The sequence below is a fragment of the Rhipicephalus microplus genome, chromosome X (genome assembly GCF_043290135.1).
Source record: "Rhipicephalus microplus isolate Deutch F79 chromosome X, USDA_Rmic, whole genome shotgun sequence".
NCBI lineage: Eukaryota > Metazoa > Arthropoda > Arachnida > Ixodida > Ixodidae > Rhipicephalus > Rhipicephalus microplus.
In genome coordinates this window covers 321,965,130-321,986,223 of record NC_134710.1, presented here as the reverse complement: position 1 = coordinate 321,986,223, position 21,094 = coordinate 321,965,130, and the positions used below count along the sequence as shown (strand labels likewise).

General features: G+C 42.7%; 1 protein-coding gene and 1 long non-coding RNA gene across 3 annotated transcripts; one reads left to right on the top strand and one right to left on the bottom strand.

Moving 5' to 3' along the window:
- Positions 1–636: 636 nt before the first annotated feature.
- Positions 637–11,157, top strand: LOC142775319 (uncharacterized). The gene is made up of 4 exons (XM_075876668.1): positions 637–679; positions 5,938–6,165; positions 7,483–7,568; positions 7,933–11,157. The coding sequence occupies exons 1-4, from the start codon at positions 637–639 to the stop codon at positions 8,074–8,076; spliced, it is 501 nt and encodes a 166-aa protein (XP_075732783.1). The 3' UTR covers positions 8,077–11,157.
- Positions 11,158–15,007: 3,850 nt separating this feature from the next.
- LOC142776258 (uncharacterized) lies at positions 15,008–20,146 on the bottom strand. Of its 2 annotated transcripts, XR_012887401.1 has the most exons (3): positions 20,007–20,146; positions 18,602–18,687; positions 15,008–18,237 (listed from the first exon to the last, which is right to left on the bottom strand). It is a non-coding gene; the product is annotated as an uncharacterized LOC142776258 (long non-coding RNA). The 2 variants fall into 2 exon arrangements; XR_012887400.1 differs by lacking the exon at positions 20,007–20,146 and having other exon boundaries at positions 18,602–18,891.
- Positions 20,147–21,094: the final 948 nt, after the last annotated feature.

Below are 21,094 nucleotides of genomic sequence, written 5' to 3'. Positions count from 1 at the left end.
GTGACAGCGTAAGTTACAGAACAAACACTAATGTGCATGTTGTGCGCGTAACGCATCGGAGGGTTCTAAGATTATTTAGATGGTTCCTCATTCGGGCGCGTTTTTTCGGAAAGGAAAGTTACACGCAAAATGGTGCGGTAAGAAAAATGGAAAGGAGCGCGTTAGGCATGCATTTCCATTACAACATTACAAATTGTTGTTATTGCCGTCATCGCTTCACCGGGGAGACTGATCTTTTGTTTTTCTTTAGTTTATATGGCTCGATGGTCTTCACCGCAGAGCGCTCGGTGCTTGTTGGTTGCTCGCTAAAGGTTCGGTGAGTTTTTTTGCAACACCACTGCCGTCTTTATGCTTTGACGAACAGATTTTGCTGTCAAAACACTTATAGAGTCACGTAATAAGGTACGCACACGAACGCCGCCTTAACAAGATTCATGCATTCTGTTCACATGGCGCAAGATATATGCATGAACCGAATTACGACGTGGCCGAACTAACTTGATATGAACGCGCTTGCGACGTTCGTGCAGCCCACGAGTGTTGCTCAGCCGTTAATAAAACTCGACTAAATTTGGCGTTGCACGTGCAAATATCCGTTTAGGCACAGCTTGGCACAACATGTCAGATTGGCGCAGAATGGCCTTATTGGCGCGGCAATTTCACCCCTGGGTCTGGGAATGTAACACCTCCCAAACTTTTTTATTTACTATCACATGTTCTTATATTTGTTTAGTGTAAACTTTCATATATTTTCTTACACATCATTTTCTGTTTTCCTGCTATTTTGTCACGGGGTCGTGACAGAACGAAAGGAGCAGACTCGATGTTCAGATGAAACTGTTTATACGGCCGAACTTGTGGCCAGTAAATGTGAAGTAAAATTACTGCAACACACTTTCAGTGATTCCGGCGAAAGAGCATTGACCCTCGGTCATCTGACAAATGGTGTAGCGCGTTGACATGTAAGCCTTAACCGCGTGCACGCAACTTCCACACGACAGCGACAAACCACAGATTGATTGATTTGTGTGGTTTAGCGCCCACAAACCACCACATGATTATGAGAGACACCATAGTGGAGGGCTCCGGAAATTTCGACTACCTGAGGTAATGTAACGTGCACCCAAATCTGAGTACATGGGCCTACAACTTTCCGCCTACATCGGAAATGCAGCCGCCACAGCCGGGATTTGATGCTGCGACCTGCAGGTCAGGAGCCGAGTACCTTAGCTGCTAGACCACCGTGGCCGGGCGCGACAAACCACAGCAACGAGCTACAAGATTTGCTGTCTCGGAGGCCCATCTCTTACCGCCGTTTGTCGCGTCGCGCGTTTCTGGAAAGCTATAAAAGATCTCTTGTCGCCCGGAAGCCAGCGTGGCGACTTCCAGCAACATGGCCGCGCCTCTGGTCCTCGATTTGTTTGCAATTTACTTTCGATGCCTGTTATCCGCGTGTACTTCAAGGAGTACAAGTTACCCGCTACTTTTTAAAGACGATATTCTTTCTTGGGGACCTTCAACGCCAAAATTTTGGGATGTCTTTGTCTCTGCCTGCCTGCCCATTTGTCTGTTTGTTCGTGGTAAATATCCCCCTAAAGGCACCAAACGATCCCTGAGATGGCCAACCCCATCCGCAGCGCCCACCAATTTGCTCAAGTTTGAGCGTTCACACTTGTGCGATTGTGAATGAAAAAGCCACTATTGTCGGGGGCAACATAACAAAACGTCGATGTTTTGTATGGGTGCCTTTATACTAGAGAAGGCATACATAAGTAATTCTAAGGGCCATAGTGTTTATCACGCTGAGCTGACAGTGTAACGCGATGCTCAAATAGGCAAGTGTTTCCAACGCTTTGCATAGATGAAATGGCGGTGGCACCTGCCCGTTGCTTTGAGTTCTACTCGTGATCGCCTCCGACACAGGCGCGCATATTTCTCCGCTGGCGCTCACGCCTTCCTTCGTTTTCAAAGGTAACTGCCACATGGCGCTCGTGTCTAACGTCGTTGATGCGCTCGTTCGCCTTCGCTGCATGGTTCGAGACTCTCTAACGCAGCGCTTCCAGAATACTATTCACAGATTTTTTTTCCCGCAGAATATTAAATAAACAATTTGTTCTTTCTCTCCACACACAAGACTATCATCTTTCGACGAAATTTGCAGTGAAACATGCAGATAAGGGGACAATATTTTTACATTCTCATCTCACGCGGAGAGTGAGAGAGCGGCCGTATTTTGTCCTAAATCTCGTTATCGAAGGTTTGTTTTGATGTCTCGACGGTAGCTTGTGACAATTTGATCACTTGCTGTAATGCGAACTCGTGCGAAGTGCGTGCTAGCCGTCGTAGCGTATACGCTTCTGGGCAGCCTGCCGTGGTTAAACCAAAGATTGTGCAAAAAGGTCATTAAATGCCTTTGCGCCTTCCTTATGTCACAGAAGAGAGTAATAAATTTCGCATGTTGTCATCTACAACTTTAAAAATTCAATTCGCAATTTACGGGTACGTACGCGATAGTTTCCATTCAAGCAGCAAGGACACTTTTTCGCTGACATGCGCTTGCAGCCGTCGTGATGCGATGGCATGACGGAGCAAGTTTGTCGCGGTCGCTAGGAAATCGCGTGCATGTGGTTAGGGCTTTATACATGTGCTGTCTAATATTCCAGTCTTATTCTTGATTGTCGCGCAAGCTCTGGAATAATGTCGAGTGTTAGCGTCTTGCGCGCGATCTCGACAGAACAATCTTCTCTTTAAGATCGCGAACCTTCTCGAACAATGAGGCGCAGTTTTCACTGAGCATTCTTAACCCAAGTTTCATGGGTGAAAACCTAATCAAACAAAAGTTAAAATAAGAAACGCGCGTGTCAATATTGCGAAATTTTCGTCATTTGTACTTGTCGCCTCCTAATTGTGGAGTGTTTTCGCACTGAAAAATTACATTCATCCTAATTATAAAAAAGGAAAATAATCGCACAGGCCAGTCACGGGAAGGTGGGGAGTTTTAGAGTCAGTTGTGTACAGAAACAGCACGGCTTCTGTAATATTTTGTAAGAAATATTCAAGAGCCACAATTTTTTTATTGGCCGAGAAGAAAAGGCTTGCGTGGTGGGCTGTTTCTTATTTATTTATTGATTGTGGCAGAACAACAAACGTAAGACCATACTCACTGTCTTTAGCGGGTACACAAGTGAGAGAGAGTAGCGTTATTGAAAAAAAAAACATGGCAAGAATAATAGAAACTTAACAGTGAATGAACCTATTTTAACGCTCTTCTATGATATGCAGTGTATACGAGAAACGGGCAAGTCTCAGCTTGTGACGAGACAGTTTGCGCGCCGACTGCACAGGAATGTCGTTAGCAAGTTGCTCATTGCGCAAATCCTGCGCAACGCGCCTGCTGTGTTCTTCGATTTCGCACTTTATGAAAGAGTTGTCATAGCTGATTTATAGATTTTTTCACACTATATTGCACTTGATGTCCCTGTCTGTGCACACCGCCGTCTTCTTTCTACAACCGCCCGTGACAGAACCCTGAGGGGCGGCAGTATCTATAAAAATAATAGCCTGTCGATATAGTTTACATGTCTTGCGAAAAAAAAATCGCGCAGAGAGTGAGCTAATTGTTTGTACTTGGCTCGCATAATGATTGATGGCACAAACAAGCATGACATAGACCAAGAACGACTAGCTTGGAGCACTATCGATCACAGATAAAATCTGGCTTATTGTAGAGTCAAAGATCTCATGGATCAACAGTCTCCCTGAGCAATCTAAACATTGATGTGGTCAAATAGTACTAAATTGCATAAGCACTTGATTTATATTTGATGCGTGCGCGCGTGAGTAAGTGTGGGTGCATAAAAATACCCTCACTCACAAACGTGCTCTCGCACGCCGATTGGTATTAAAGTGCATCTCACACCTCGCGATATATGACCACCAAGTTTGTTCAGCTTCCTCGGTGACACTTGTAACTTGCAGATCACAACCACGTGTTCCTATCTTTGCGTTTGCGTGCGTGCGTATGTATGTATGTATGTATGTATGTATGTATGTATGTATGTATGTATGTATGTATGTATGTATGTATGTATGTATGTACGTATGTATGTATGTATGTATGTATGTATGTATGTATGTACGTGTGTATGTATGTATGTATGTATGTATGTATGTATGTATGTACACAGTAAAAAATTTTACACCCAGAAGGGTGTAAAAAGGGTGCTTTTAGGAGAAAGCACCCTTTGCAACACCCTTTAACACCCACAAATGGTCGATTGAAAAAAAAGCACCCATTTGTTTGGGTGCTTGCCTCGATAGCACCCTAAAATAGGCTCTAAGGGTGCTTTTGTGCCTGAGAAGGGTGTAGGTGACGATTCATCAGATGGAATATGCAGCATAAGAAGAACACATAATTATAATATTTGTGATTTTACGTCTCAAAAACCTCGATATGATTATGAGGGTCGTCGTAGTGGAAAGCTCTAGAGATTTTGACCATTTGGTGTTCTTTAATGGGCGCTGATATCGCACAGGCTTCCTACCTTTTCGCCTCCATCTGAATTCGACTGCCACGGCGGGCATCGAACCCGCCACCTTCGGATTGGCGGCCGAGCAGCGTAGCTACTGCACGAATATGTGGACCTTGCGTTAAATGACGGCCTAGACTTAGAATGTGTGAAGGTGCTCTCCGAATACAGCAGAATGCCAGCGGAAGCAAATCGCGTTTCATCTATAATGGCAATTAACTGCAATCCACGTTACGAAAGCTCACCTTAGCGTTGGTTATAAGCTACATGTTTGCTGTGGATTATATACAGGAACATAATGTTCGCCCGAGTATGGGTGTGTGTGCGTGAGCCTGCGCATGTGTTCGCGTTTAAGCGCGATTGTGTGTACACCCGTGCATGTGTGCGTGCGCGTGTATGTGCGAGTCCGTGCTTGTGTTAAGCGTGCCTGTGCACATGTGTACGCCCATGCATGCGTGCGTTTACGGTCGCGTGTGTGTGTTGCCGTATGTGTGTGCGCCTGTGAATAAGTATGCGTGTGTATCAGCCCGTGCGCCCTCAAATTTCGTGTGTGTGTGCGGGGGGGGGGGGCACTGCTTCTTAGTGTTTAAGGTCCCACACCTGTTCAGACTGGGAGTCTATATGGGAAGTGGCTTAAGAAATGGCGGTGGTCAACGCACTGTACACGGACTATTCAGTACATGGAAAACAGCTGCACATTTTCATACCTCATCATTGCTTACGAACTTGCTGTGGTAGCTGATTAGGTCTGCTGAGGCGCTTCTACGCTCGAAAACGTGGGTTATATAAGACCAATTCACACGGAAAGCTGTCACTGCACTTATGCACAACCATCGTTTATATTAACAACGTTTAACAAGAACGTGCCCTGCCTTTGCTACAGGTGCTTAGCTAGTTCATTGGGCAACCATATGGAATTATGTGCTGATCATGTGGTCAGCAAAAAGTTTGTTATAACAACCTCGGCACGTTTCGTGGTGCGTGACAAGCCTTCTAAACATCCGCGACTGTGGATTAATTTATTCCAGCTTCGACTACGCATTCAGCTTCGACTACGCGACTACGCATTTGCGGCACCATACGCGGAATTGCCAGACACAGACAATGTGAAAAGAAATTCCTTTGGAAAAAGGTGTAGCGATGCTCTCCCGCTAATGCCACCGAGGACGAAATAATTATTGTTTCTGGCCATTCCATGGTGCACTTTGTTTTCCGCAAGTTTTGCTTCACTATTTTTCGCCCACTGCAATCGCATTCCGTCACAATACTCAAAGAACCCGAGGCTGGTAAATAACCTGCGTCGCTGTGCTACTGGCTGGAAGGAGAGTTGCCGTTTACAAGGGGTCATTCCGCGCCGAACGGCCGTCCGCCGTATGCGCCATAGCGCTTGCCTTTCGGCGCCGTCTAGGCGGAGGCACCGCCGCCAGTGCCTCCTCCTTCTCTCTCTCTACGTTGCTCTCTCTGTCTCATCGTCTTTCAAATGCGTTGCGTTGGTCTGGGGCCTTGGTCGCTGTGTGTGTTCTAGCAAACAGGCGCATATTCAATGGTGGTCACGAACGACGCCGTGTTCGAAGTGACGCTCGGATTAAGGAATATTCATGGAGTGGCGGACACGGACAACGTGGGCCTGTTAACGGTGAGTGTACTGTTTTCGTAGGTAGTAATCATACAGCGCTAGCTGGGCGCCTGCAGCAGCGCTGCCGAAGTAGGCTGCCAGCCATTTACAACAGCATGCGTTCGCGGGCCTGTTGCAGATGCCCGATTAAACGTGTGACTTAACGAGTTCACACTGCTTTGCGCGATGTTGTGTAAGTGCCTGCATCACTCATACAGTGAGTGATGTGATCACTTAACAAGGGCGGGATTAGTTGCTGATCGCACATTGTCTCCACACTGCACAAAGTGATTGATATTGTTTTAAGATGTGCTTTGGGCTACATCGTAATAATATTTCTATTAATACTCAAATGTGCAACGTGCTTCTGTAGGTGTAAGCGTAAAAAAAGAAAGAAAAAGAAAAAAATTATGTACAGAGGCGCACTGTACGAAATGGCTTTTTTTTTTTGCTTAAAAACGGTATAGTTGGAGGTGCTGATCTACCGCGATGCTCCCAGCACGTGCGCCTCGGTCTTTTAAGCTATTTAGCACAAGTGTCACCAGCAACAGGGAAAGATCTTGCAGACTTCCAAAGGCGCGTTGTTGTGGCCATCGCCGTGCGTTGTTTTCCCTCGTTTCTGTTTGCTGTTTTCGTGCTTTGCCTTCATCTGCGATAACGTTCGGCGTTATAACAGAATCGAGAGAGCATACGTGACTGAGGGAGCTATGTGTGGTTGCTCTAGCATAAGCCATGGCTGCTGCAACGTAGACGGCGTCCGCGCGCGTTGGTGTCGTTCGAGCGCTCCTGCTTGCTTGATTGTGTTTAACTGAGTATTTAGGCGCGGGTTACGTTTGTAAATCCCGTGGTCAATAATCGCTAATGGCGGGCCCCTGATTGCCATCAGAGGATGGGCTTAGTTGTCGAAATATGCCAGACGCTTTTTCTGAAAGCAAGCTTTGAAAAAATTTTTTTTAAAGAAATACTTTCATACGTGCTAGGCAGTGCCTATTGCAGGCGCGCAACTCTTTAAAAACTGGACGAGCTATCACATCTTTTATCAAATTACAATGAATTATGATGATTGAATTATAGATGACGAATTTCTGTGCTAGATTAGGTGCACAAAACACATGTTCGCAGCCCTACGTCTAGAAATCAGGCAAATAGGAAGCACAGCGTCAAATTTGGATTAGATTCCATTGACGGAGCGTCTTGTGAAGGTAGAAAGAACGAGAAAATTGTTCATTTTTGATGCCCTTATAGAGGCAGTCAGAATTGCACTGATTGGTGACTTGTAACAATTCCTCAGATTGTTAGAGGCGTGATTAAAGTCAGTAAATCTTACTTTTTTTGCAGACCTCTTCGCTAGTGCCACGCACAAGATCATTTGTTCTCAAGTAAAAGAGAAAGTAGAGATGTCTTCACTGTTTGTACATGAAGAGGTAAGTTTCTTGTGCGTTTTGATTAATGCTACATGTTCTGAACGTTGTACTTTAAGAATTGTTTTTCACACTGGCTCGCTACCCTAGAAGGAATTTGATTCTTAGGTGAGTTCAGGCTTTCTTAAGTGCCATTTTTGAGCTGTAGTCTTACACTTCACCTCATTTCGGGAATTTGCTGTATGCTGGAAAACTCTTATCTTTATCATACAAAATTATTGGAATGTATGGGTTGTATGCTTCGAGTTCAATGTAATGTCAATTACACGCCATTTCGAAGGATGCACACTACACATTCTTTATATATGGTGCTGCCAGAGCAGCACGAACATCCTTATATGAAAAGTCATATTTGCTCTTATTACAGGATGAGAGGGTGCCGCTGACGTCCTGCGTAGTCTACCCCGGCCCCAGCCTAGAGCAAGCCTACTTCCTGAACCTCCACATGGATAACCGAAAAATCTTCCGTGTCAGTAATGACGAAGAAGGAGTGACAGCACTGATGAGTTGATTTTTTTTTTATTTTCAACATTGTCTACGGCCGCAAGGCCTTTAACAACCACCGTGATTGAGCGGCTTTTTCTCGGCGTGAGTTTGGAGTTCATCAAAGAAGTTGTTCAGGCAGTACGACGCTGAAAATTTTAGTGTCACAATGCCTGAACAACTTCTTCTAGTGTGGTCATGGTAGATGAACAAATATTGTTATTTGTGTAAGTTATTTTGCTTAAATATAGCTGGACTATTTCATGCCAAACGTCCCAGCCACTTTGGCGACCTTCTGAATTGTGTTTGAAAAAAAAATGTGCTGACTTACTGCGTTGAAAACAGTGAACTGCTAGAATATTTCAGCGAGAAAAAAAGTTTTGTTCATGTGGCTAGCTTATAACTTCCTGGCATAATGCCATCTGTGTGCTGTTTGTGGAAAATTTTGTTTTAAAACTACCGCTTATTTTTTTAAAGCTAATTCGGTCTACGTGTTAAGTAAATGTGCTTCTGTAAGGTATTTGAAGCTCAATAATAATAGTGCAATTTTTTGCCACATTCGCTTCCAAGAATAACGCCAAAATGTGTTATGTTGGCATTTTTTATTGCAATATTGCACTTTGTATGAATATCTGAGCAGTGAATACTTACTCCACAGAAGGTTTATTTTTAGGAAAAAATACCTTTATACCTCTCAAGCTGCTGAAATATACAAAAATATCACAAATGTCACAAAATCGTGATTTTTGTCCATATTGAGATGCAATTTGCTCCATGTTGTGATACAATGAAAACTCATCATTATACCTAAACAGTAAGAAAATGAAATTTTTTCTGTAATAAAAATCTTATCGCAAAAATGACAGGAAAGAGCGCTGTCAACTGAATTTTATTGAAGGTGCTACGAGCGTTTTTATACTGAGCACGAGACCAGGGCTCATCTGCAACAACACATGTGTGACCATGACAAAATAATTTTAACCGAGAAAAGAATACTCTTTTTTGGAAAAGATAAGTGAAGGTGTACTGATGCATTGATCCTTTGCCTTCCTGATAAAGTTCTAAAATCTCTCATTTTTCTGCTTGCTTTTTTTTTTCAAAAACCGTGTTTTATGAAACCTAAGACTACACTTACATTCTTTACGGTGTCCGGCCATGAGACTACTATAGCCCTTCTTAACATTTAAAGCATGCTGTCTTGCTTGATCATTGAAGCATTGCCCAGTGTGTCCTATGTTTACTTTTCCACGTGTTAGCGGTATCTCATACACATTAGATTGGCATTCAGTAAACCTATTCTAGTGACGAATGGTGCAAGATTTACTATTCCTGCTGCTGTAAGTACAAGCAATTTTGAAAGCTTGCAAGGGGTGGAAAACAACAATGTCATATCTGCTGGCTCTTTTCCTAAAATTGTGAGACACCTTATGTACGTAGTACCGTGTGACATGCAAAGGTGATTGGTCATTCTCTTTTTCTTTTGGTCCTGTTTCCTTTAACTTTACTTTCTGCAGGAGCGTTTCGCAAACAAGTGTGATGATGCTGTTGGGGTATTGGCTGGTGCTATAAGCCCAGGAGTGCTAAGAATGTTCTGCCTTTTGATAGTGGGCATCGAAAACTAGTAGAAAGAGGAATTGATACCACATGTATTCAGGCCACCCCTCAGAAGTCAGTTAGCACAAGGGTGAGGTCAGGCTTAAAAACCAGATTAAAAGACTAAAAGAAGCTGGGTATCCCAACAGAATCATCACACCCGTTTGCAAAACCCTCCTGCAGAAAGTAAAGTTAAAGAAGACAGGACCAACAAAAAACAATGACCAAAACCTTTGCATGTTATACCACATCACGTGTCTCACAGTTAAAAAAATAGCCAGCAGATATGATATTAGCGTGTTGTTTTTCCACCCCTTGCAAGCTTTCAAAATTGTGTGTACTAAACAGCAAGAGGAATAGTCAATCTTGCCCCATTCGTCACGAGAATAGGTTTACTTAATGCCAATTTAACGTTTGTAGAAGTATTTTTTATCAGGTAAACCAACGATCAGTGCATCACTACTTGTTCACTTATCCTTTTCGAGAGGGAGTATTCTTTTCACTGTTAAGATTATTTTGTAGTGCTCACACGTGTCGTCGCGCATGAACACGGTTCTTGTACTCCGTATAAAAGTGCTCGTAGCACATTCATCAAATTCAGTTGACAGTCAGTGCTCTTTCCTGTCTTTTCTGTCTCTTCCTAACGTTGTCACGCTGTGACTAGCACACAACCACGATGAACCAACTCTCCCAAATTAAGCTCTTGTTACGTAACACGTAGACCGAGTTTCGTATGGAAAGAAGGAGCGGTGCTTTTAAAATAAAATTTTTCACATACAACACCTAGACGGCATTCCAGGAAGTTCAGAAGGCAGCCACGTGACCAAATATTTTTCCTCTCCTAAATATTCCAGAAGTTCACTATTTTCAATGCAGCACGAGTTTTTCGAATACATTTGAGATGGTTGCCAAAATGGCTGGGACATTTGGCATAAAGTGACCCAGCTGTGTCATTAGCCATAATTATGCATTACCTCTTTTGTTTTTTGTGTGTCCTGACTCAGTTTTGTGTTCGTTTTTAGCTTATTGTGTTTCTGATCATTGTATTGGTTTCTTAAGTATTCACTAAAGTTATATGTGCAAAAACCCGTATATGTTTGCATGTAGATCATTTCTCATAACCAATTGTTATACATCCAGGAATACAAAGCTTAAACTACTGTGATTGTATACATTTGAAAACACTATCCATATATATTTTTGTGTGCATCACTTCTTGGGAACGATTGTGTACATGAAGGCGTATATAGTGAAATCATGGTGATTGTATATATTTGAAAGAATCATAAGTATATATTTGCCTGTATTTCATTCCTATTAACCAGTTGTGTACACAAAGGAGTATTAAACTGGAAACCACTGGGATTGTAGATACTTGAAAGAATTATAGGGATATATTTCGCGTGTATTTCATTTGTAGTCTCTATGTACTTGAAGTAGTATACTAAACTGAAACCAGTGTAATTGTATGTTGCAAAGAATTGTCAATAAAGTGAGACTGAAAAAATATAATAAACATTTGAGGTGCTGCATGTGTAGTGTACGTATACGTGAACGTATATCTGGTGAAAAAGTTGTGTGGCAGAAGAAAAGTTTATGTTTTATTTGCCTACTAAATAAATGCAATATGCAAGGGCAGCAAGGCTTCATTTTCTGTAACGATCATTATGCATATACTGTGAAGTATATATAGATCCAGCACAAGTTCATACACGCGATTGTACGCGTTTATATTTTTGCCCCCACGAAATGAATGGAGCTCGACAGGTGGCGCACCATCGATAATCAGGACCACTTTCTTCAAGTAGTGTGTAACCAGTGCATGCTGATATCTATTAGTGCAGTCTAAAAGAATACTGCCACCCCTGCCACGGGCACTCAACACCCTCGTGCACCCTTCTCGCACCCTCCTCAGAGGGTGCTAAAAAAGTGATGGACATCGAAGGCACCCTTCCTTAAGGGTGTTTTTGTAACACCCTACAGTTTTTTTACATGTACACCCTATTCCAAGGGTGCATGGTAAAGCACCCTTTTTGGAAGGTGCATAATTAACACCCTTAGGGTGTCGTCCACGGGACAAGCTCATATACACCCTTCTGGGTGTAAAAATTTTTACTGTGTATGTATGTATGTATGTATGTATGTATGTGTGTGTGTGTGTGCGTTTGCGTGCGTGTGTGTGTGTGCGTGCGTGTGTGTGTGCGTGCGGGTGTGTGTGTGTGTGCGTGCGTGCGCGTGTATGTGTGTTTGTGTGTGCGTGCGTGCGTGCGCGTGTATGTGTGTTTGTGTGTGCGTGCGTGTGTGTGTGTGTGTTATTTAAGTAACCATGCAGATGAATGGAATGTGCTCAACAGCCCATGCGAATTCAGAAACAGAGGAAATCAAGTTACCATGTTTGTGGGAAGAGAGCTAGGAGTGAATTTTTATTGGTCAAAACAGTGTCACGAAAAATGGACAGACACCACATACAATAAAAATTGATTATATGTGAAGCACGAATGAGGAAGGTTGATATACAACTTTAAAATCAGCACAACGTTATACGAGGTGAACAGCCATAGTACACAAAACACAATTACAAATATTATGCGCACTCACGTGCCTAAGATGCCAGTATGTTGTTTATAGCCACGTAACAACCGCACTCTAACTTAGAAGTGTTGCAGCTTGGGCTAGTTGGGATGGCATGACGATAGTTATAGTGCGAGAACAAAACGACGACACAGAGACAAGAAGGTTACGAAGGACGCGAGCGCTCGTGTCCTTTTTGTCTCTTTGTCGTCGTTTTGTTCTCGCGCTTTAACAATCGGCACTCTAGCCTTTCAAATACAAGAACCAGCAGTGGTAGGCATGTAAATTGTACCGTACATGACTTCCATGCTGTGACTATCATGTCTGCGCCTGACATTTGTGTTCATCGTTCAGTCACGTCAGGTAATGTCAAATTTCGTTTATGTGGAGCTAGCGTAACGGCCGCGAGCACGCTATGAGCGTATCATATAGTGAAGTTGTACATAACATGCATGTGATGATTATCATGTACAGACGTACGTGTCATTTACCTTCATCATCCATTCACATCATGTAATACCAAATTTGGTATGTCTCAAGCCAGCGAAATGGCCACATGCGCATCAAGCGTGTGGTCTGTAGTCATGTTCTTACATGACACGCATCTTGTGATTATCATGTTCGCACCAGTCATATACGTTCATCATCCATTCATGTCTCGTAATACGAAATTTAGTATATGTCAAGCTATAGCGAAATGATTGCGAGCACATCATAAGCGTGGCGTGTAGTCATGACATGCATGACATGCATGTCATTATTTCCCCGTTAAGGCCCGTCAGTTATGTTTGCCGCGCAGTCATGTCATACTATACCAGTTTTGCATTATGTGATGTGAATGAAGTTAACCTGAGAGTAGCAAGATCGTGACAATGTAAATCATGACATTCATGGCATAGACGTCATGATTTTCGCGTTATGATTAGTCATTTATGCTCGTGATACAGTCATGTTATGTCATACCAATATCGGTATAGATCCCAATATCCAAAAAGCCAGGATAGCTAAATGTCATAGGCGGCTAGATAGATAGACAGATAGATAGATAGATAGATAGATAGATAGACAGATAGATAGATAGATGGATAGATAGATAGATAGATAGATAGATATAGATAGATAGATAGATAGATAGATAGATAGATAGATAGATAGATAGATAGATAGATAGATGAGTTCGACGACGGCTCATACTTTTGTGCATATTGTATTGTTATCGCATAGTTTATGTTAAAGCTATGTACAGCTCGGAGGACACTCGCTGCACCGGCCGGGTTTACGTAAGCCAGTGTTGTTTATGAATTCCCTAAGTCTTATGCTAAAGAAATAAGCTTCTTTGCCGTAGACGTCGTGTAACGTTCCAATACGTTGCTGTCGCATTCAGGGCCTTGCCCTTGCGTCGAAATATTGACCTTTTTTTTTCAACAAAATATACATGTGGACAATTAGGTAGGGTCAAACAACATTTCTGACAGTTAGTTTTTTGTGGGCTCATCCTAAGTTTCAGCGAAATTAATGCCTTTTTCAAATTTAGCCACACAATTGTGTATTATTGTCTATGACATCTAAATGTAGCATTCCTACTATTTATATCGTTCTCTCTATAGACGGTTTTGGTGTTTGTAAACAAATTTGCTCACGCCGAATGGCCTACCCCAGCATACTTCCGGTGCGCCACTTCCGGCAATGCTTTTTCAATGGCTCCGGTGGTGTTTTCGTGGTGTGTTTCAGTTTGCGTCTCTGTTATTTCTGGCGCATTCCTTAGGATGTGTTTGCAGCAACTTCTTAGGGCTACATGAAGGGGCTCATTGCTCACGTGGTCGATGGGCGCCGCGCAAAATATCCTTCGTAGTGTTCCGATGAACGCGGCCCCCTGCTTCGTGTTACCTGTGATAGTGGTCACGCCTATATAAACAGAAAATGCACAAAACTGCAGGAAAAGTTTGTCAGCGAACCTAATTGGGCCAGTCGGTTCTGCTTGGCAACGATGTGAATGTGCTTTGAAGATGCGGACCGGGTATTGACAGCGCACACCTGTCTTTTCCCTGTCCGCGTCTTCAAAGCGCACACACATCGTCGACATGCAGAAGAAGACTCGCTCGATTCATTGTGAAGTTGCTCAATTCAGCGTTTTGACTATATAGAACTAGAAACCTTCCTCCTGTTGAACCGCGAACATATTTGTGTTTTCGTGTAAGCATACACAGTAAAAATTTTTACACCCAGAAGGGTGTAAATGAGCTTGTCCCGTGGACGACACCCTAAGGGTGTTAATTCAGCACCTTCCAAAAAGGGTGCTTTTTCATGCACCCTTAGAATAGGGTGTACATGTAAAAAAACTGTAGGGTGTTAAAAAAACACCCTTAAGGAAGGGTGCCTTCGATGTCCATCACTTTTTTAGCACCCTCTGAGGAGGGTGCGAGAAGGGTGCACAAGGGTGTTGAGTGCCCATGGCAGGGGTGCCAGTATTCTTTTAGACAGCACTAGTAGATATCAGCATGCACTGATTACACACTACTTGAAGAAAGTGGTCCTCATTATCAATGGTGCGCCACCTGTCGAGCTCCATTCATTGCGTCTGGGCAAAAATATAAACGAGTGCCATCGTGTATGAACTTGTGCTGGATCTATATATATACTTCACAGTATATGCATAATGCGCGTTACAGAAAATGAAGCCTTGCTGCCCTTGCATATTGCATTTATTTATTAAGCAAATAAAACACTTTTCTTCTCCCACACAACTTTTTCACCAGATATACGTTCAGGTATACGTACACTACACATGCAACACCTCAAATGTTTATTATATTTATTCAGTTTCACTTCATTGACAATTCTTTGCAACATACAATTACACTGGTTTCAGTTTAGTATACTGCTTCAAGTACATAGAGACTACAAATGAAATATACGCTAATATATCCCTATAATTCTTTCAAGTATCTACAATCCCAGTGGTTTCCAGTTTAATACTCCTTCATGTACACAATCGGTTAATAGGAATGAAATACAAGCATATATACACTTATGATTCTTTCAAATATATACAATCACCATGATTTCACTATATACGCCTTCATGTACACAATCGTTCCCAAGAAGTGATCCACACAAAAATATATATGGATAGTGTTTTCAAATGTATATAATCACAGTGGATTAAGCTTTGTATTCCTGGATGTATAACAATTGGTTATGATAAATGATGTACATGCAAACATATACGGGTTTTTGCACATATAACTTTAGCGAATACTTAAGAAACCAATACAATGATCAGAAACACAATAAGCTAAAAACGAACACAAAACTGAGTCAAAACACACAAAAAACAAAAGAGGTAATGCATAATTATGGCTAATGACACAGCTGGGTCACTTTATGCCAAATGTCCCAGCCATTTTGGCAACCGTCTCAAATGTATTCGAAAAACTCGTGCTGCATTGAAAATAGTGAACTTCTGGAATATTTAGGAGAGGAAAAATATTTGGTCACGTGGCTGCCTTCTGAACTTCCTGGAATGCCGTCTAGGTGTTGTATGTGAAAAATTTTATTTTAAAAGCACCGCTCCGTCTTTTCATACGAAACTCGGTCTACGTGTTACGTAACAAGAGCTTAATTTGGGAGAGTTGGTTCATCGTGGTTGTGTGCTAGTCACAGCGCGGCAACTTTCGGAAGAGACAGAAAGGACAGGAAAGAGCACCGACTGTCAACTGAATTTAATGAATGTGCTATGAGCGCTTTTATACGGAGTACAAGAACCGTGTTCATGCGCGACGACACGTGTGAGCACTACAAAATAAACTTTAACTGTGAAAAGAATACTCCCTCTCGGAAAGGATAAGTGAACGTGTAGTGATGCACTGATCATTGGTTTACCTGATAAAAAATACTTCTACAAACATTAAATTGGCATTAAGTAAACCTATTCTCGTGACGAATGGGGCAAGATTGACTATTCCTGTTGCTGTTTAGTACACACACTTTTGAAAGCTTGCAAGGGGTGGAAAACAACACGCTAATATCATATCTGCTGGCTATTTTTTTAATTGTGACACACATGATGTGGTATAACATGCAAAGGTTTTGGTCATTGTTTTTTGTTGGTCCTGTCTAACTTTACTTTCTGCAGGAGGGTTTTGCAAACGGGTGTGATGATTCTGTTGGGACAGCCAGCATCTTTTAGTCTTTTAATCTGGTTTTTAAACCTGACCTCACCCTTGTGCTAACATGACTTCTGAAGGGTGGCCTGAGTACATGTGGTACCAATTCCTCTTTCTACTAATTTTGAATGCCCACTATCAAAAGGCAGAACACTCTTAGCACTCCTGGACTGATAGCACCAGCCAATACCCCAACAGCATCATCACACTTGTTTGTGAAACCCTCCTGCAGAAAGTAAAGTTAAAGGAAGCAGGACCAAAAGAAAAAGAGAATGACCAATCACCTCTGCATGTCACACAGTACTACGTACATAAGGTGTCTCACAATTTTAGGAAAAGAGCCAGCAGATATGACATTGTTGTTTTCCACCCCTTGCAAGCTTTCAAAAATGCATGTACTTACAGCAACAGGAATAGTCAATCTTGCACCATTCGTCACTAGAATAGGTTTACTGAATGCCAATCTAATGTGTATAAGATACCGCTAACATGTGGAAAAGTAAACAGGACAAACTGGGCAATGCTTCAATGATCAAGCAAGACAGCATGCTTTAAATGTTAAGAAGAGCTATAGTAGTCTCATGGCCGGACACCGTAAAGAATGTAAGTGTAGTCCTAGGTTTCATAAAACACGGTTTTTGAAAAAAAAAGCAAGCAGAAAAATGAGAGATTTCAGAACTCTTTATCAGGAAGGCCAAGGATCAATGCATCAGTACACCTTCACTTATCTTTTCCAAAAAAGAGTATTCTTTTCTCGGTTAAAATTATTTTGTCATGGTCACACATGTGTTGTTGCAGATGAGCCCTGGTCTTGTGCTCAGTATAAAAACGCTCGTAGCACCTTCAATAAAATTCAGTTGACAGCGCTCTTTACTGTCCTTTTTGCGCTAAGATTTTTATTACAGAAAGAATTTCATTTTCTTACAGTTTAGGTATAATGATGAGCTTTCATTGTATCACAACATGGAGCAAATTGCATCTCAATACGGACAAAATCACAATTTTGTGAAATTCGTGATATTTTCTCGTATATTTCAGCAGCTTGAGAGGTCTAAAGATAATTTTTCCTCAAAATATACCTTCTGTGGAATAAATATTCACTGCTCAGATATTCATACAAAGTGCAATATTGCAATAAAAAATGCAAACATAACACATTTTGGCTTTATTCTTGGAAGCGAATGTGGCTAAACAATTGCACTATTACTATTGAGCTTCAAATACCTTACAGAAGCACATTTACTTCACAGGTAGACCGAGTTTGCTTTAGAAAAAATAAGCGGTAGTTTTACAACGAAATTTTCCACAAACAGCACACAGACGGCATTATGCCAGGAAGTTATAAGCTAGCCACATGAACAAAACTTTTTTTCTCGCTGAAATATTCTAGCATTTCACTGTTTTCAACGCAGTAAGTCAGCACTTTTTTTTTTCAAATACAATTCAGATGGTCGCCAAAGTGGCTGGGACGTTTGGCATGGAATGGTCCAGCTATATTTAAGCAAAATAACTTACACAAATAACAATGTTTGTTCATCTACCATGACCACACCAGAAAAAGTTGTTCAGGCATTGTGACACTAAAATTTTCAGCGTCGTACTGCCTGAACAACTTCTTTGATAAACTCCAAACTCACGCCGAGAAAAATCCGCTCAATCACGGTGGTTGTTAAAGGCCTTGCGGACGTAGACAATGTTGAAAATAAAAAAAAATCAACTCATCAGTGCTGTCACTCCTTCTTCGTCATTACTGACACGGAAGATTTTTCGGTTATCCATGTGGAGGTTCAGGAAGTAGGCTTGCTCTAGACTGGGGCCGGGGGGTAGACTACGCAGGACGTCAGCGGCACCCTCTCATCCTGTAATAAGAGCAAATATGACTTCTCTTAAAAGGATGTTCGTGCTGTTCTGGCAGCACCATATATAAAGAATGTGTAGTGTGTATCCTTCGAAATGGCGTGTAATTGACATTACACTGAACTCGAAGCATACAACCCATGCATTCTAATAATTTCGTATGATAAAGATAAGAGTTTTCCAGCATACAGCAAATTCCCGAAATGAGGTGAAGTGTAAGACTACAGCTCGAAAATGGCACTTACGAAAGCCTGAACTCACCTAAGAATCAAATTCCTTATAGGGTAGTAAGCCAGTGTGAAAAACAATTCCTAAAGTACAACGCTCAGAACATGTAACATTAATCAAAATGCACAAGAAACTCACCTCTTCATGTACAAACAGTGAAGACATCTCTGCTTTCTCTTTTACATGAGAACAAATGATCTTGGGCGTGGCACTAGCGAAGAGGTCTGCAAAAAAAAAGTAAAAGATTTACTGACTTTAATCACGCCTCTAACAATCTGAGGAATTATTACAAGTCACCAATCAGTGCAATTCTGACTGCCTCTATAAGGGCATCAAAAATGAACAATTTTCTCGTTCTTTCTACCCTCACAAGACGCTCCGTCAATGGAATCTAATCCAAATTTGACGCTGTGCTTCCTATTTGCCTGCTTTCTAGATGTAGGGCTGCGAACATGTGTTTTGTGCACCTAATCTAGCACAGAAATTCGTCATCTATAATTCAATCATCTTAATTCATTGTAATTTGATAAAAGATGTGATAGCTCGTCTAGTTTTTAAAGAGTTGCGGGCCTGCAATAGGCACTGCCTTGCACGTATTAAAGTACTTCTTTAAAAAAAAATTTCAAAGCTTGCTTTCAGAAAAAGCGTCTGGCATATTTCGACAACCAAGCCCATCCTCTGATGGCAATCAGGGGCACGCTATTAGCGATTATTGACTACGGGATTTACAAACGTAACCCGTGCCTAAATACTCAGTTAAACACAATCACGCAAGTAAGAGCGCTCGAACGCGGCAACGCGCGCGGACGCCGACTACGTTGCAGCAGCCATGGCTTATGCTAGAGCAACCGCACATAGCTCCAACAGTCACGTATACTCTCTCGATTCTGTTATAACGCCGAACATTATCGCAGATGAAAGCGAAGCACGAAAACAGCAAACAGAAACGAGGGAAAACAACGCACGGCGATGGCCACAACAACGCGCCTTTAGAAGTCTGCTAGATCTTTCCCTGTTGCTGTTGGCACTTGTCCTAAATAGCTTAAAAGACCGAGGCGCACGTGCTGGGAGCATCGCGGCATATCAGCACCTCCAACTATACCGTCTTTAAGCAAAAAAAAAAAAATCCATTTCGTACAGTGCGCCTCTGTACGTAATTTTTGCTTTTTCTTTCTTTTTTTACGCTTACACCTACAGAAGCACGTTGCACATTTGAGTATTAATAGAAATGTTATTACGATGTAGCCCAAAGCACATCTTAAAACAATATCAATCACTTTGTGCAGTGTAGAGACAATGTGCGATCAGCAACTAATCCCGCCCTTGTTAAGTGATCACATCACTCACTGTATGAGTGATGCAGGCACTTACACAACATCGCGCATAGCAGTGTGAACTCGTTAAGTCACACGTTTAATCGGGCATCTGCAACAGGCCCGCGAACGCATGCTGTTGTAAATGGCTGGCAGCCTACTTCGGCAGAGCTGCTGCAGGCGCCCAGCTAGCGCTGTATGATTACTACCCACGAAAACAGTACACTCACCGTTAACAGGCCCACGTTGTCCGTGTCCGCCACTCCATGAATATTCCTTAATCCGAGCGTCACTTCGAACACGGTGTCATGCGTGACCACCATTGAATATGCGCCTGTTCGCTAGAACACACACAGCGACTAAGACCCCAGACCAACGCAACGCATTTGAAAGACGATGAGACAGAGGGAGCAACGTTGAGAGAGAGAAGGAGGAGGCACTGGCGGCGGCGTGGCGGCGCCGCAGCTGTCCACGCAGGTGTTCGGTGACGCAACTCTTCGCTTAACTACGCCGCCGTTGTGGGAGCAACGCTGGCCGGGGGGTGAGCGGGGGGGGGGGGGGAGGAGCGAGAAACCCGCCAAGGCGGCGCCGAAAGGCAAACGCTATGGCGCATACGGCGGACGGCCGTTCGGCGCGGAATGACTCCTTGTAAACGGCAACTCTCCTCCCAGCCGGTCGCACAGCGACGCAGATTATTTACCAGCCTCGGGTTCTTTGAGTATTTTGACGGAATGCGATTGCAGTGGGCGAAAAATAGTGAAGCAAAACTTGCGGAAAACAAAGTGCACCATGGAATGGCCAGAAAAAATAATTATTTCGTCCTCGGTGGCATTAGCGGAAGAGCATCGCCAGACCTTTTTCCAGAGGAATTTCTTTTCGCATTGTCTGTGTCTGGCTATTCCGCGTATGGTGCCGCAAACACTGAATGCGTAGTCGAAGCTGGAACAAATTAATCCACAGTCGCGGATGTTTATTACAAGGCTTGTCACGCACCACGAAACGTGCCGAGGTTGTTATAACAAACTTTTTGCTGACCACATGATCAGCACATAATTCCATATGGTTGCCCAATGAGCTAGCTAAGCACCTGTAGCAAAGGCAGGGCACGTTCTTGTTAAACGTTGTTAATATAAACGATGGTTGTGCATAAGTGCAGTGACAGCTTTCCGTGTGAATTGGTAATAACCCACGTTTTCGAGCGTAGAAGCGCCTCAGCGGACCTAATCAGCTACCACAGCAAGTTCGTAAGCAATGATTTGGTACGAAAGTGTGCAGCTGTTTTCCATGTACTGAATAGTCCGTGTACAGTGCGTTGACC